The sequence below is a fragment of the Lissotriton vulgaris genome, chromosome 3_1 (genome assembly GCF_964263255.1).
Source record: "Lissotriton vulgaris chromosome 3_1, aLisVul1.2, whole genome shotgun sequence".
In the NCBI taxonomy this organism is placed as follows: Eukaryota; Metazoa; Chordata; class Amphibia; order Caudata; family Salamandridae; genus Lissotriton; species Lissotriton vulgaris.
In genome coordinates, this window is record NC_141689.1 from 1,566,955,865 (window position 1) to 1,566,971,139 (window position 15,275).

Below are 15,275 nucleotides of genomic sequence, written 5' to 3' on the forward strand. Positions count from 1 at the left end.
AGCTAATAGACCCAAGAAACAATCCAAATGGTATACCAAGAAGGGTAGGGTGTCAAAATCGGCCCTACTTTCAGCTGTTAAAAGCAAATCCCCGGCGGAGATTAGGCTGGCCAGAAAGGACTATAACCCGACCATCAATGAAGCTAAGATGGAATGGGAGGATAGGTATTGGATTGACCTAATGGCAGCAAGCAAAGGCAGAGATGCTAGACACTTTTGGAACTTGGTAAGGGCAAGGGAGAGACCTGACTGTTCCCTTACAACATGTAACATTCCTGCCCATGCATGGTATAATCACTTTCAGTCCCTTTATACTTCCAAGGAGGGGGCCCCCAAAGCGACTACTTATAGAATCTCCTTGTTAGCCGACCTCTCAGGAGAGTCATTTTGTGATCCCTTTACTCCAAGAGAAGTTGAAAGCGTAATCAAGTTGCTGGTGCCCCTAAAAGCAGCTGGGCCCGACGGGATACCGGGCGATATGATGCGCGTGAACAGGAAGGAGTGGGGGAAGCTGGTTTCATCTCTGCTAAACGCCATCAATAATGGTGCACCTGTTCCAGAGTCTTGGAAAGGGGCGGAGGTCGTCCCGATATTTAAGAAGGGGAGCCGGGAAGACCCTGCAAACTACAGGCCTATAAGCCTAATTGATTCATCTCAAAAGGTAGCGGCGAAAGTTCTACTGGGAAGGGTCTTCCAGTGGATAGACGAAAATCATATTCTAGCAGATCTTCAGGCCGGTTTTCGCTCCGGCACAGGGACCATTGAACAGGCCTTCAGACTGGTTCTTTTATACTGGAAGGTGGTGGTGCTTGGCAAGGGTAGTCTTTACTTGGCCTTCATAGACCTGAAGACTGCCTTTGACCTAGTACCACGTGAGGGGTTATTGAGAGTCCTGTCTGAGTTGGGGTTGCCTTCGTACATCTTGTCCCTTCTGGTCAGGTTACATACTGACAACTATGCGCAGGTGCGGTGGGGCAAGAATGGCGAAAAAACTGACAGGATCCCAGTAGAAAGAGGCATCTGCCAGGGATGTGTGCTTGCCCCCACTCTGTTCTCTCTTTATGTGAACGGAGTGGAGCATCTGCTAAAACATCCTGCAGACGCACCCTCTCTGGCGGGCAAGCGAATCCCCACCTTGCTTTTTGTCGACGACACCCTCCTCATCTCTAAGACTCCAGTGGGTCTACAGAGTCTCCTTAACAGCTATCAGGAGTTCTGTTCCCAAAGTGGCCTGTTAATTAACACTAACAAAACAAAGTTCTTAGTCCTAAACCCACCCAAAAAAATGGGCCGCCCCCCGGTGTTGAATCCCGTGACTCTGGAGAGGGTGTCTGAATTTGATTATTTAGGCATCCGTCTGACAGACTCAATGCATTGGAACTCACACATTCAAAAGATGTTTCTAACCCACAAAAGGGTGGGTGGCGCCCTCCTGAAGGAGCAACGCTCTTCTACAACCAAGCCAATTGCCCCAGCCCCTGAGATTTATCAAGCTAGAGGGGTTAGTGCTGCTTTGTATGGGGCGGAATTGTGGGGCACTTGCAACCTCGAAGTTTTAGCTAGATCAGAGACCACATTTCTGAAAGACCTGTTGGCTCTCCCCCAGAGCACCCCTTCAGTACCTGTATTATTGGATATGGGCTGTAGATCGATCAGGGATCAAGCCCAAATTCGCCCCTTGTTGCTCTGGGCTCGACTGTGGCGAGTGCCCGAGCTAGCCCCATATGCAGAGGCCTTAGCAGAGGTCATGGCTCTGGAGGGCTGGTCCAAGATTAAGTGGCTGAGGGACGTGAAACATCTGTTAGGAGCTTTGGGGCTTGGGGATGCGTGGGAAGCAAGGACCGCACCCCCAAAGGCAGTTCTAAAGAAACTCTACTGGAGCTGGGTACTCTGTAAGAATTCCCTTGATGTAAAACTTTGTAAATCCACGGAGGAATTTCTGAAGATGAAGGAAGTGGTGGCCTACGAACCCTACCTTGACATTATTTCCAACCCTATTGACAGAGCTCTGTATTTTAAATTCAGAGTAGGGACGCTACCTGTAGGTGATTTCACCTCCTGTTGGAATCTCGCCTACCCCCGCTCCTCCTCCTGTGCGACCTGCCCATCACGTGTAGTCGGTCGCTCATATTTTCTTTGAATGTCCCGCATATGTACGGCCTAGGAGGAGATGGCTCAAACCCCTGTGCAGGCAGTTAGGTACCCGGCAGCACAGAGAGGCGCTGCGTATTTTAAAATCTGATACCTGTACCCTGATTACATGTTTTGTGTCCAAGTTTCTAAAATGGGCATGGATAATTTGTCTGAATAGGCTTTCTGTGACTATTTAATGCTTGTTTTATCTGTTTTGGTTAATACGATTTTATCGGTGTAAATATAATGCTGTTGTTTTTATATGATTTTAAAATTGTTGTATTTGCTTTTATGATATTTTTTATATCGAAATAAAGCCTTTCATTCATTCATTTTAGGATATTATTTGAAGAAATCGCAAACACTGATGTCATTTAAATCAACATCTTATGCTACTTAAGTACACAAGCATACCTAGATATCTTAATCAACAGCTAATATGGTTTACTACCATGACAAAAAATAAAAATAAATAGTTTGCTAGGTTATGGATACTGCAGTTTATGGATACTGCAGCACCCAGTATAATCATTTGCAAATAGAAGGTATTCTATTCAATGTTTGTTTTTAAATAACATTTCTTATACAAGCGAGGCTGGTGCAATAATTATTGGAAACCTTCCAAGAGACTCTATGCCATGAGGTTTTCAGAACTGATCTTATGTTCCATTATAAAGAAGTATCAAAGCTAGCACAATGCAAGCCAAACACACGTGCTTCTCAGTACGAAATAAAGTATCAGATGGTGGCTTCAGGAGAGCCAATGGCAATGACAGACACGTAGTGTCCATTTCAAGATGGCTTGAAGCCATTATCGAAAATCCTCCAAGATCAGACACATTTAGTGGTGACATTGGACCCTGAGGGTCTGAGGTAACATAACCTACCAGGAATGGGATCAGAGAATACAATGAAAATGTTATAATGGTGGGACTACAAGATGATAGGTCTGCTACGGCGGAATGGCCGATACCCTTGATAGTCAACTGTAAATACCGATAAAAAAAACTGGATATTAAGTACATAGACCATAAACAAACCACGAAATAATGGCACTAAAAGCAACAGGTTTCCATAACGAGGGAAAGTCGAGGAAACAATAAATATGATCACTAGTTGTCGTATAAGAATCAGAGTTTTGAAAGATCACTGAAAATAATATGTGCCTGATGAACGTAAAAAAGTTGATAAGTTAAGAACATTGTTCAGTATCCAAATTTGTAATTAGACTGCATCTACTCATAACATCCATGCTCATAAGTGTGCACTTCAACATATGTGGAATCTGAAAGAGAATGTTGAGTAAACTTGTTTGAGATTTTTTGGTAGGAAGCAAACGGAAAATTGCACCACACATAAAACAAAAGCATGTTACCTAAATATGCATGAGGAATTAAACTTTGACGTCTAGAATCACCCTTCATGCAGTAAAAGATAGAAAAAGGAGCATGCAGAAGAGAGAAGTGTGGGCAGCAGAAATCATTGTACCATGTACCGTATGGGATAACACGTAATTTGACTGAATCTAAATATGGTATACACTCGCAGTTTACGTTACATAAAAAGTCATGATGTATAAACAAATGCTTAATAGAAAGGTATGATGGATAACAGTGATGATGTTAAGTCGAATAGTAAGTTACAAATGCAATTACATTTCTATTTTCTACAGTACATTAATGAAAGTGTATACAAATATATAAACCGAAGTAACCACCCTTTACTAAGGCTTTAACAGGTAAATAAGGATAACTGTTACATTCTATATGCAGCTACGAGCAACTAAATCAGCTGCAGAAAAATACATTTAGATGAAATGCATACATTTGACGTGTGGCATTATATACAGACAACAAATAATAAAATCATACTTCTCAACCCTTTGCATATAACAAAATGAAGGGCTACTTTTTTCAAATATTTAACGGAGATGTAAGTTGTTCGATTGCAAAACAGAACATTAAAAAACATACGTTAATGTGAAAACCAAATATTTCAGGTTCTGTGCCTGAGATAGCAGACCTGCTTTGCCTCACGTAGCTGTACATTGGAAAAAATGTCTGCTATACCAACCTAAAGGTAATTCCACTTACAAGTTCTGGTTTGGCTTACAGTGAAAAGATAAAAAACTGATTTTTTTTAAATTCTCCTACATTTTGTGCATTTGTGTAACACCCCTGCATATAGAGGGGACAGCAGCCCAAGTAAACCTTTTTCACTAAGAAACAGTACAACCGCTACATATATATACAAAGTACATTTAAGCAGGCATTAAACTAGGTTACCCTTTTAGAATGCTTCATTTGTTAATATGCAGGGCCGGACTGGCTATAACGTGCATTGGGCATTTCCCCGGGAGGCTGGGGCCAGTTTTGCAGTGGTGCGGGCCTGTTTTGTATCTGTGCTGCCATATCACCCCCCTGTATCAAAAGCAGCAGTGCTTCACACCTTCCAACCCACCCCCACCCCCAGGGAGGGCTGGTCTGACAAAATTGCCAGGGATGTTTTGGGTTTCCAGTCCGGCCCTGTTAATATGTGCTAACATGAAAGGTCCATACCTGGTAGTGACTGTGCTGAGGAATCGCTGATTGGAGCAGTGCTAAGTTGCTGTTGGCTGGAGCTCACCTCTGGCTCTGCACTAACTGAGGGAGATGCTGCCATTTCACAAAACGCATCTGGCTTCAGTACAGGTGGAAGGAGCTCCTCAGTAACCGCCTGTTCATCTTGCCCAGGAATCTGAAGAGCTGATAATGGAATGCTGATTGGCTGATTGCTGCTAGAAGTACTGACAGGCATCTGAATGGGTCCCTGTTGATTGACTGCTGAGGAGCAAGCTGGCCCTGTGTTAATAGAGGGCAAAGAAGTCCTTGCAGGTTTTTGAATCGGAGGAGGTCTTGTTAGGACTGGAGGAGAAGCAGACATACTTTGCAGATCTAGTTCGGCATTGAGAGAAGCAGCTGTTAGAGTGGTGGGATTTGTGGCCCCAACAAAGGAGGGTCCAGGATGACTCTGGGGTTTCTGCTTTGACATGTGCGTCAAGGACAAAGCAGGTCCATCAATCCCACCAGTGAGTTCTGCGTTTGCAACAATATAATAATCCTCAGGAATTTCCTGCTTAATTTTCTTGATGAGAACATCATCACTGTTCTCATCAATTATCAGAGACCCTGGAATACCAGACAGCCCTACTACTTGTCTTTTTCTAGAAAGATTTGGAGATCTTTGGGCCCGAGCTTCAAAGTCACTTTCTTCATCGGTCCCAGAAGACTCGCAAACCATATCAAAAAGAGTGGCTTCGTCTTCATATTCCTCCACTGGCTCATCCAGCTCTGATGGCTCACTGCCGTAGGAAAAGTCACAAGAGTCTCTAGTTCTACTGTCTATCTTTGATTTTCCGGTCCTTCCCTGGTGCCTTTCCAATGGGCTGGTTTGCAACTCTGAAGGCACACCTGTGATACTAGGGCTATCTGAATTGAAACTTCTGTTATCTTGGAAACACATCCTCTCCTGGGAGCCTGCCCGGCATGTGGCAGTCAATGGCCAGTGGTATGCATGTCCTGCACTGCAGCCCCACATCGCAGTCAAGTTGCCATGGGAACCTTCAGACAGCAGGTGCTTCAGGTTGGGGATGAGACTACAAATCGTTCCATGGCTATGAGCCCAACTAACCAGTTTGGAAAGGTTTTCAGAAGACGTGTGAAGGCAATCCTCCATGCTGAAAGAGGAACCTGCTCTCTCCTGAAAAATAAAAATATGAAAAAAAGATACCAGCATTAGGAACAACTATTTGCATTATTTAAAACAACAAAACATAACTTCACAGTTGACTCAAAATCTAGATGTCACATGTTATTCAATGCTAAGGCCACTACCCAGTTCAGCCCTTCATGATACAAAGTTAATTCAAATTTGCCATAACCAAGGAAATGACGCTTATCCCTTTCATTCACTGGAACACTGCAGACACTATTTCTATACAAGTTGTATTCCAAACCACCTTGAAAGAAAATCTACCAGAAGCTCTTGTCACTGGTCCAGCATGAAGCACTAGCTGTTGCCCTGCAGTATACAGAGGAACACTTTTGAGGAGAAGATTGCAACCAGAAATCTGCACTTCATTAATAGTCAGAGGCATAAAACGTACACTCCCATAAGCTCATGGATGATCATCTCTTTTTTATGTTTGGAAACTAAAGATTGTTCAGGTGTGTTTAGTCCAATCATCTCCCAAGAGAACTACAGCAAATCTGTATATGCATGTTCAATTCAATAGTTTCCCAAAATTCAGAGCACCTCTACTCCGATCACATTTGCTTTTGGTCTAGCATATTTCTACGTCTGCTATTTCCAAAGTCACACAATGGTTTCTTAGTAAGTCCAGTGAGCCTGCTATTATATGTAAATGATGATCTGGTGCATAAGGTTACTCGGCTAACGTCTTTCTTTCGGCCTCCTGGTTATTCGCAGCTGGGACCATTTCTTCACAGTGCTCAGTTAGCTCTTGTGCTACTGGGTCTTGCTTCAATCATGTTTCCTATAATATTTCCTCGGAGCCTACATCTATGTCTGTAGTGCTCCTATGTGTGAATATTACCTTGCACAGAAGGCTGGAATGTAAGGAGTTTTTCAAGCTTTGCTTCCTTTTAAGGATGCAGACCCCTCATTCACTAAGTAGCATGCTTCATCACAGGGAGTCACCCCTCACCAGCAATTAAGTTGTTTTGAGAGCTCAATGGATCCCTTTTTTGGGAGGAGTAAAGTAGGATGAATACTATTTTAGTTTCCTCTTTATTAAAATTGCATCTGATGTTACTACCTCTTAAGTTTATTGATATTCTAGTTCACTAATACAAGGTCAACAATATGTGTGATGAGCATGTGGAAGATTATGAAACCTCCTTACTCAATCTTCAACTGCTTAACATGTTTCTCCGGTTTTGGTAGAATGTTAATATATAAAGTACAAAGAAGAGATATGTTGCCCCACACAGGCATTTGTAGTTGGGACAACAGAAATGTTCTAGCTGGAGGAGCTGAGATAATTGACGTTCTGGCTCTCAAAGACTCTTCTGAAATTAGTTTATTATTGTAAACCATTTAGCCAATAAATTCATTTGGCTTGATGACAAAGTGGAACCAATTTCCTCGATTCTGCAACATGCAAGTCTTCTGTATGGAGCGAGTGAATGGCCATTCAGTGAAGAATGAGAAAGGGAAAGTGGCTATAGCCTGCAATGAGGTTTATTTAACCGCCTGACTGCTGCTGGATTTACCCCACATTTCTTTTTGTGTAGGTTCTTGGATACCCCCACCGGATTGTAGGATATCTGAAAGCTGACTACACAATGTTTGTATTTGGAAAACAGCTCACTATAAAAGAGAAATCTCAAGGTCCCCCAAAAATGTATTTAACAGTGGACTGTAGCTCTGTTTTGCCAATATTCCTGTTTGCTCCATAACAAATAAGTTTAGCAAAAGCTCCTCCTAGCATCTATTTGTTTCATGTGTCATTACATGATTAATTCTTATGCAAAAGTTAGTGCTTTGGAGATCGTTAGCCGAACAGAAACAAACATACCTTTGTGGACGTAGCAGCAATGAATCCTGGAGTCATAGCAGCCGCCCTCAAATTCTAGGTTTATGTTATTGAGCTAACAGGAGTCTTTCCCAACAGGTAACAGTGAGGTTCTTAATGTAAATAATGGCTGATGATCATTGTAGTCTAGAGAAGAATTTACAGAGTCCTCCCCAAATTATGTGACTGGCCTAGATATCGTCTACACACAGAGCTTGTACATTTTCCAGTCCTAAAAAGAATGTTCAATCTGATATCATGGAGACCGAGATGAAATAGCTGGTGTCCAATGTGTTTTTGATTCAAAACAGGATCTCTATCTGGAGCATTTATTTCAGGAAGGATTTGTGTTACTTTATGCATATGAATGAAGAGGAATAATGAAGTCTTATCTGGAACATTGATTTAATTTCATCCCCATTTGAAACATATCATGCCAATATCAAGGAGCACATAACTCAAGAAGGAAAGTCCCTCATATTTCCCATAAGAGTCTTGGGAAGATTTCGTTGGGCGTCTTCTGATGGGCAGATTCTAGGAACAGACTTGATAGACCAGGTGGCTGGGAACACATTCAAGCAGGAAAATTGTCAAATCAGGAGGCAGCATTAACCAGGAGAGTCTGGTGGGGACCCGGCCATGACTTGAGAGCACTGCAGCGCTGCAGCTAAGACAAAAAGTTTGTCAAACAATGACAGGTGGTGAAACAGAATTCTGTTCGCCAGCAGAGGAGCAAGAAAGATGGTTCAATAAAAGAAAAATATGGTGAATCTACTGCAGACAAGCAGGTAAAGAGGTAAAACAAAATGATGGCAGGTTTGGGTACTGTACTAAAGTTAGACAAAGTGTGAAAACATCTGCTGTGGTGAAAAACTAACTGGATAGAACAGAAAACAAATTAAAGGAAGGTTGATATGGTGGTGAAAACACGGGACAGAAAAGTATAGCAGCTTTAGCTCATTCGGGCCACACAAAGGAGCTTCAAGAACCCAAAGAATTTCAAGGCTCAACGTTAAATGAAATGCTATGGCTTGAAAATAAGCTATATAGGTTTCCATAGATACAAAGTTCATGCAACAATAAGAGTCCTGTTTTACTCCAATATGGCCTCAGACGGTACCTCACTAAGGTGAGGCAGTCCTTCCTTGCTTACTTCACTGGTGCTCACATTTGGCGCAAAAGGCATATTTTATTCATTCCAGGTCTTCTAGCTCCTCTTCCACAGTAGGTAGTGTAATCAGCATTATAGTGCTTATGAGACCCAGAAGTCAAACCCCCCATCTGAACAAGCTTGCTTCACTGAAGTAGACTCTGCAGTTGGATCCACTTTCCCAGCTTTAATGCTCAGACTCAATAATACAAGATATGACAACCCAAAGTTGTGAAGAGTTCTTGAATTTGGGCATTATGGATTTGTATGGAATCCTGCAAAACTAAAAGTATCCTATAATCACAAGGCCCTTGTGCTCCTATACAGAGGCTGCCTAGAGATTACTGGACAGTTTCAACACAAATGCCCCAATAGGAGAATTGTCAGTCATTGAGGTGGATGCTCCCGCATGAGTGACAGTGCTGCTCTTAACACTGGAACCTACCCATGAGTAGGAAACATATATTTTTTTCTTTATTAGATTTTTACACTAAGAAAGAACAAAGAGTGAACTTACATTTCCTAGATCTTACAAAAGTCCACATTGCCATAGTTTACAATTAAAATCTATGTCCACAGTTATAAACTGTTTCGTCAGGGAAAGGTGGGATATGTGGTATAATTTCCCCCTAGTTCAATGTCTCTTATGTCAGGAGAGTATCCATGGTGCTTCTGTAGCCACCCCTCTTCCAAAGACATACATATCAGGAACAGCGTATAATGCCACTTAGCTAAATTCTCTACTTCAGGTACGGAGGTTAGCCCCACAAGCATACAGGGTGTCCGCGCAATGCAGCTTCGTACCCTTGCAGTCCAGACATTAAGGTCTATGGTGTGGCTATGCCTATCAGTCGATGTTGCAATCATGGCCCTCTCTAAGGTATGTTCGCAGTGGTCCCCAAATGTTGCGTGGTCTTGAAGTCAGGGGTAATAATTCATCCTAAGTGTGTAGTTGATCTTTACAATAAATGAAATCATTTACCCACTCTTTGAATTTGGGAGCGCGCCCCCACCCCATCTACATGCCACCCTTCGTTTTGGTGAGAGTAATCCCAGTAAAATGAACTTCCTATAGGGGGCCTCAATTTCCTCTGTTTAACCCAATAGAGCCATAACTGGTGTAAGGTGTATGTGCATATCTATCATGTGCGACAGGGCAGCTGACACCGTCATCCAGTAATCTTGTATTATCACGAACCCCCACGCAGGGTGCAGAAAGTCCACTCCTTTGCTTCTGCATCTAGCACAGGAGTCATCCAGTCGTAGTTTATATCTGCACAGTGTTGCCGGAATATAATAGAAACGTTGTATATACTTGTAATGTATGATACGCAGGCGACTGCTAGCTGTTATCCTCCCCGATTGATTATAGCAATAGAGCCATTGCTAATCTGTAATTGGCGTGTCTAGCTCAGAGTCCCAGCCAGCTCATGCACTGCACTGGCCTTCCGCTTCAGCACTCTGGTATAGTAAAGAAACCATGTGTGCAGAGCCAGAGGCTTGCACTAGCACATGTAGTGTGCGTAGTGTAGGAGGCTCTTGTGGGAAGGTGGAAGTAACTGTTTAAAGGTCATGCCTAAGTCTAATATATAGAAAAACCTCTAGCGGTGTTGCAGTTTTACCCTGCAGTAGTGTTTGACGATCTTTGAATATCCCTTCATGATAGAGAGCCCTCCAAGGTATTTATACTTCTCCTATGCAGCATGTTGTGGCATGCCGTCTAGTGAGTTTCTGGGGACAGAGAATTATATGGAAGTGGTACCAGCAGAGAACATAGTAATGGTTTGCCCAGTTTGGTTGCCACGTACAGGTTGTGCATGCCACTATTGCAAAAGAGGTACGAACACCTAGCAGTGTTGTCCCTAAGAAAGCAGTAGTGGGGATGGGGGCCATTCTGCCCTGCTCTATCACTAAATGGGGCATGAATGGTGGCGGTCTGTACCAATAAGCCGCAAAATGGGCCTGTGCGCACAAATAGCAGAGCTCCATGTCAGGGACATCGAATTCTCCCCTGTCAAATGGGTGGGTGAGTATGTCCCAGCACATCCCAGGCTGCTTGCCACTCCTGGCCAATCTAATCAGCTGTGTCTATGCAAAACAAATGTCCCCCAGGTGGATACGGTATGTTGAGGAATAGATATAATAATTTTGGCATTATAATAATTTTGATTAAAGATATGTGCCCTGCCAATGATAGGGGCAAAGATATGTAGTGCGATATAGCCGCTATAAGCCAGTTGAGGGAAGTACCATAGTTTGCCCCTAACGTTTTCTCGCTGTCCCAGGACACCATAACCCCAAGATATTTTATCTCTGAATCACACCATGTCAGTGGGTAATCAAGTGGAAATTTAACAGTGTTGGGGGTGAGATGGAACATCTGGGATTTGCTCCAATTAATGGTTATACCCGAGACCTCTCCAAATAGGATGAATTCTCGAAGGATAGGATTCAAGCTGACTTGGGGATCTCCAATGTAAAGGGTGATGTCATCGGCATAGAGCTAGAGCAGTAGATGGCGAGTAGGATATCTCAGGGCATGTTCCCTATGAGGTTGTCGGAGCTTTGCCGCCAGAGGTTCTACTGCCAATGCAAATGGAGGGGTGACAAGGGGCACCCCTGCCTGGTACTGCGAGAAATGGCAATCAGTCGGGAGCTTCAATCATTAATCTGCACAGTCGCCAGCGGCTGATTGTACAGGAGGGACACCCAGGCTAAGGACAGGGGAATCCCATCAATCATAAACATTCTGGAGAATCAAAAGCCTTGGTGGCGTCTAAAAAGACTGTCACTGCAGCCAGCTCCGGGTCAATATCCTGTAGCAACACAAAGTGCGCAGATTATGGGAAGATGCCCGTCCTGGCACAAATCCCGATTGGTCTGGCAGGACCAATTGCTCCATCAGCAGGCTGAGCCGATTTGCCAGTACTTTCGCCATTATTTTCAGATCACAATTAATTAAGGATAAGGGTAAGGGTATGTAGGACTCGGACTTAGTAGCAGTTTCCCCAGCTTAAGAAGGAAGATAATAATAGCCTCGTGCATTAAAGGCAGGAGGATCCCCATATCTTTTGTTTCTGCTTAAACCTTTTTAAGGATAGGGGAGGGACCCTGCATAACACTTATAAAAGTCTGCAGGCAGTCCATCTGGTCCCATCGCACGACCGTAGCTTCAGAATTGCAGCCTGTATTCCATCCTCCTCCCAGAAATTCCCTATGCGTGTTACTGAGCCAGCTCAACTCAGTATCCTCCAGATAGAAGGCCATATCCATTGGCCGGCCCCTGCACATAGAGTAGAGTGAGGAGTAATAAGTGATGAAGGTCTGAAGGATATCCGCGGTATCTCTGTGCATGGACCCAGTCACGCTCTCCACCTCTAGCACATAATTGGAAAACTTCGGAACACGTACAATGTCAGCTAAGGCTCTTCCTGGCGGCTCACCCTCATCACATTGGCAAGCGCGACAATATTTAGAGTGGAATAAGCACTCATCTTCAGCTTCTGATTTGTACTCCGAGACTAGTTCACGGAGCTTGGCCTGTATCCTCCCCATCAGGTGCACCCATAATTTGGTCCTCAGCTATCTTATTATCTGCTTCTCACTTCCGGAGTGTTCTCAGAATATCCCGTAAAATAGAGCCCTCTTTTGCTATGTAAATGCCCCCTTTGGTGACTTTAGAGGCCTCCCAGACCACAGCTATCGTTGACACGGAGTCTAGATTTCTGTAAAGAAGTCTCTTATGTCTTGCAGTGTTTCTTCTCAGGAGTAGGAAACATCAGACGTAAATTCTGAGGGAAACTCTGTGTGGTTCTGTGGGTCAGAGTTGTTTAAATAATGTGCTTCCTTCCTTATCCCTTTCGGTTCACATTTATGCAGACCTTTCTCAACTTACCTAGAGGTGCATTACCAGTATTTAGGCAATCAATGATGTGATGCAATTTTTTCTTACTTCCTTAGGGTCAGGTGAATACTGAGGATTGTGGTGGAATTTACACATTTTCCATAGAGTGGCGAAACACACTCATGGGGTTTTGACCATGCTTTGCAATGTTTGGCTTGTGTTTTGTAGATAAAGAAGATTTAAAGAAAAATCCACTTGTCCTCCTCCAACTCCACCATCTCCACAGAAAACAGTCATTTGTTACTCATGTGTCTCCAAGGTCCAAATACATTTTTTTTAACAAAACATTACGAAATGTACACAAACAGAATAAAACATTTGGGAGTTTCTGGGGGGTTTCAGACAGTAAGCAAAGAAGGAGGACACAAACAGCAGGCTATATGAAAAAATGTCAGACTGTGATAGGACATGTTCTTGCCATAATATACATGCACAACAGATTTACCCTGTTGTCAAATAACTGGGATTTTCAGCTTTAGAAATCTGTGTCATTTATTTTAAAAAAAATGATCCTTGGTGTGCTCTGCTGTAATGTTTGTTTTCCAAGGTTCATATGCTCAACAACGTTATACCACAGACTGTCTGGCTATCCACAAAACTTGCCTATCAATTTTTACGTCGGAAGCAAAGCCAATGATTATTCTTTCCTACGGTCAGCATAATCTACAACATATAGAAGCAGCAGTTTTAGGCACTCTGAAAAAAAACAAAGACTTACAAAATATGTAAGTTTGTATCCAGTGGTTTAGTGCTCAGTGCAGCGCATAAGCTTGCTAATGTACTTGTGTCCATTGCCGAAGGGCATTGTGTGACTTCATGACAGAGCAGGCTCTCTATCTACCACTGAGTTTTACAATACCCCTTGGGAACTCCAGGAGTGAGTAAGCCTGTGCCTACCACAGCACAGCCACAAGCTCTTTCCACATACCTCACTTTTATTCCTCGTGTTTTTGGGGAGACGGAGACAAGGCCACAGGCAAAAGCTTTGCACAAATGCTGACACTTTTGATGTGCAGCAGTCTTCTACACTATCCAGACTCAGTGTTATATCCACTTTGGTAGCCTTTAAGTCACATCAGAAGCCAGACTACTTGGAGACTGAGGTTTCAAAGCAATCCTGTTTAGAAATACAAGTGTTTATTTCGTCCATAAGTGAGTTTCCGATAAAAAATCTGATATAAAATCTGTACAGAGGCTGCCATCTGAATGAAGAATGGAATTAAAGACCTTGATTCTAAAAGTGTAAAGAAGCTCATTAATCATAGTGACACTAGAAATTGCTCTGAACAAAGTAAGTTGTGTGAGAAGCAGGAAACAATGGCTTCCTCTCAGGGTGATTTTATTTGTACCATATAGATCCTGGTCCAGTGTTTGGTGCAAACGGTGCCGTAAACAATCTAGTCTCTACTAGGAAATGTCGGTATGTCCTGTGTCCGCCTGTGCCCACAGAAAGGAGGGTCCTGTAAGACCCAATTTTGTCTTGGCTGCCTGAATGGTTAATATTTCAAAGGAAGGATTTCCCTGCCCTTGCTCGGGGCCCAGAGCAAGGGTAGGGAAGACGATAGTCAGCTGCCACCCTTTCCCCTTTCCACAGAGCAACGACGAGCTTGGCCTCCCCGTCAGCTGTAGGCTCCTTTACCAGGGGTACTCTAAACCCCGGTATAAGTCTACTAGGGTACACCCTACCGCGTCTGGTCATCAGACCTAATTTAGAGAACCAGACCAACGCTAGTGCACCACTCACCTCTAGCTTTTCATGGTCCTGATGAAGCGCCATCTGACCCGTTCGGGGCAAACTAGGCACGAAACATGTTGACCCATTACACTACGACAGCCCTATAGGAACATTACATCTATTTAGGGCACCCACATTTTTAATTAAGCTTGAGCTACCCCAGTAATAAAAACAGACAAGAGTAGAACTGCTCCAGACTTTTTTAAAACCCTGTGCACTACCGGGCCTTACACCCACACGCACCTCACGGCTTCTTCAAAAGATCTCCGCCAAAGAGCCCCGTTTACGGGAGCCCGTCAGGCATTGCAGCACTGGCCCGATGAGGAGCTTGGCCCAATGATGAAGCATGACATCCTTAGGGTGTGTGAGGGCATCACGAAGAAAGACCTCCCTTTCCCCGCACCTACAGTTAGGAACTGCACACCTTCTTGATACTTAGTTCTATTCTTACAATAGAATAATAAAAACAAGCATTTGCAATGCAATAGGGCTCGCATTAGTAAAGTTAGAGGTATTAGTATTGTAAATGACACATTTTTTATTTATGTTTTTGTTTGAAAATAGCTAAATTAATAACTTTGTCATTTACAATGCCAATAGTGTTAACTTTTGCAAACGTGACACCTATAGCATTTGTAATGCAATATATGTTGCATTTACATGACTTAGATGTATTAATATTACAAATAACAATAGGTTGTATTTTTTCAATAATTAATACTTAAATAAAAGTTATTGTAATTTATAATGGCAATGGTTAAACTTTTGCAAATAACTT

General features: G+C 43.0%; 1 protein-coding gene across 3 annotated transcripts in view; it reads right to left on the minus strand.

Moving 5' to 3' along the window:
• The window catches only part of KIAA1958 (KIAA1958 ortholog), a 354,519-nt gene that overhangs the window by 276,330 nt on the left and 62,914 nt on the right, over positions 1–15,275 (minus strand). For all 3 annotated transcript variants that reach the window (XM_086962055.1, XM_086962053.1, XM_086962054.1), the window contains one exon: positions 4,692–5,871. In XM_086962055.1, coding sequence (XP_086818181.1) covers positions 4,692–5,847 — 1,156 coding nt within the window. In that variant the 5' untranslated portion in view covers positions 5,848–5,871. The remainder of the gene's footprint in view (positions 1–4,691; positions 5,872–15,275) is intronic.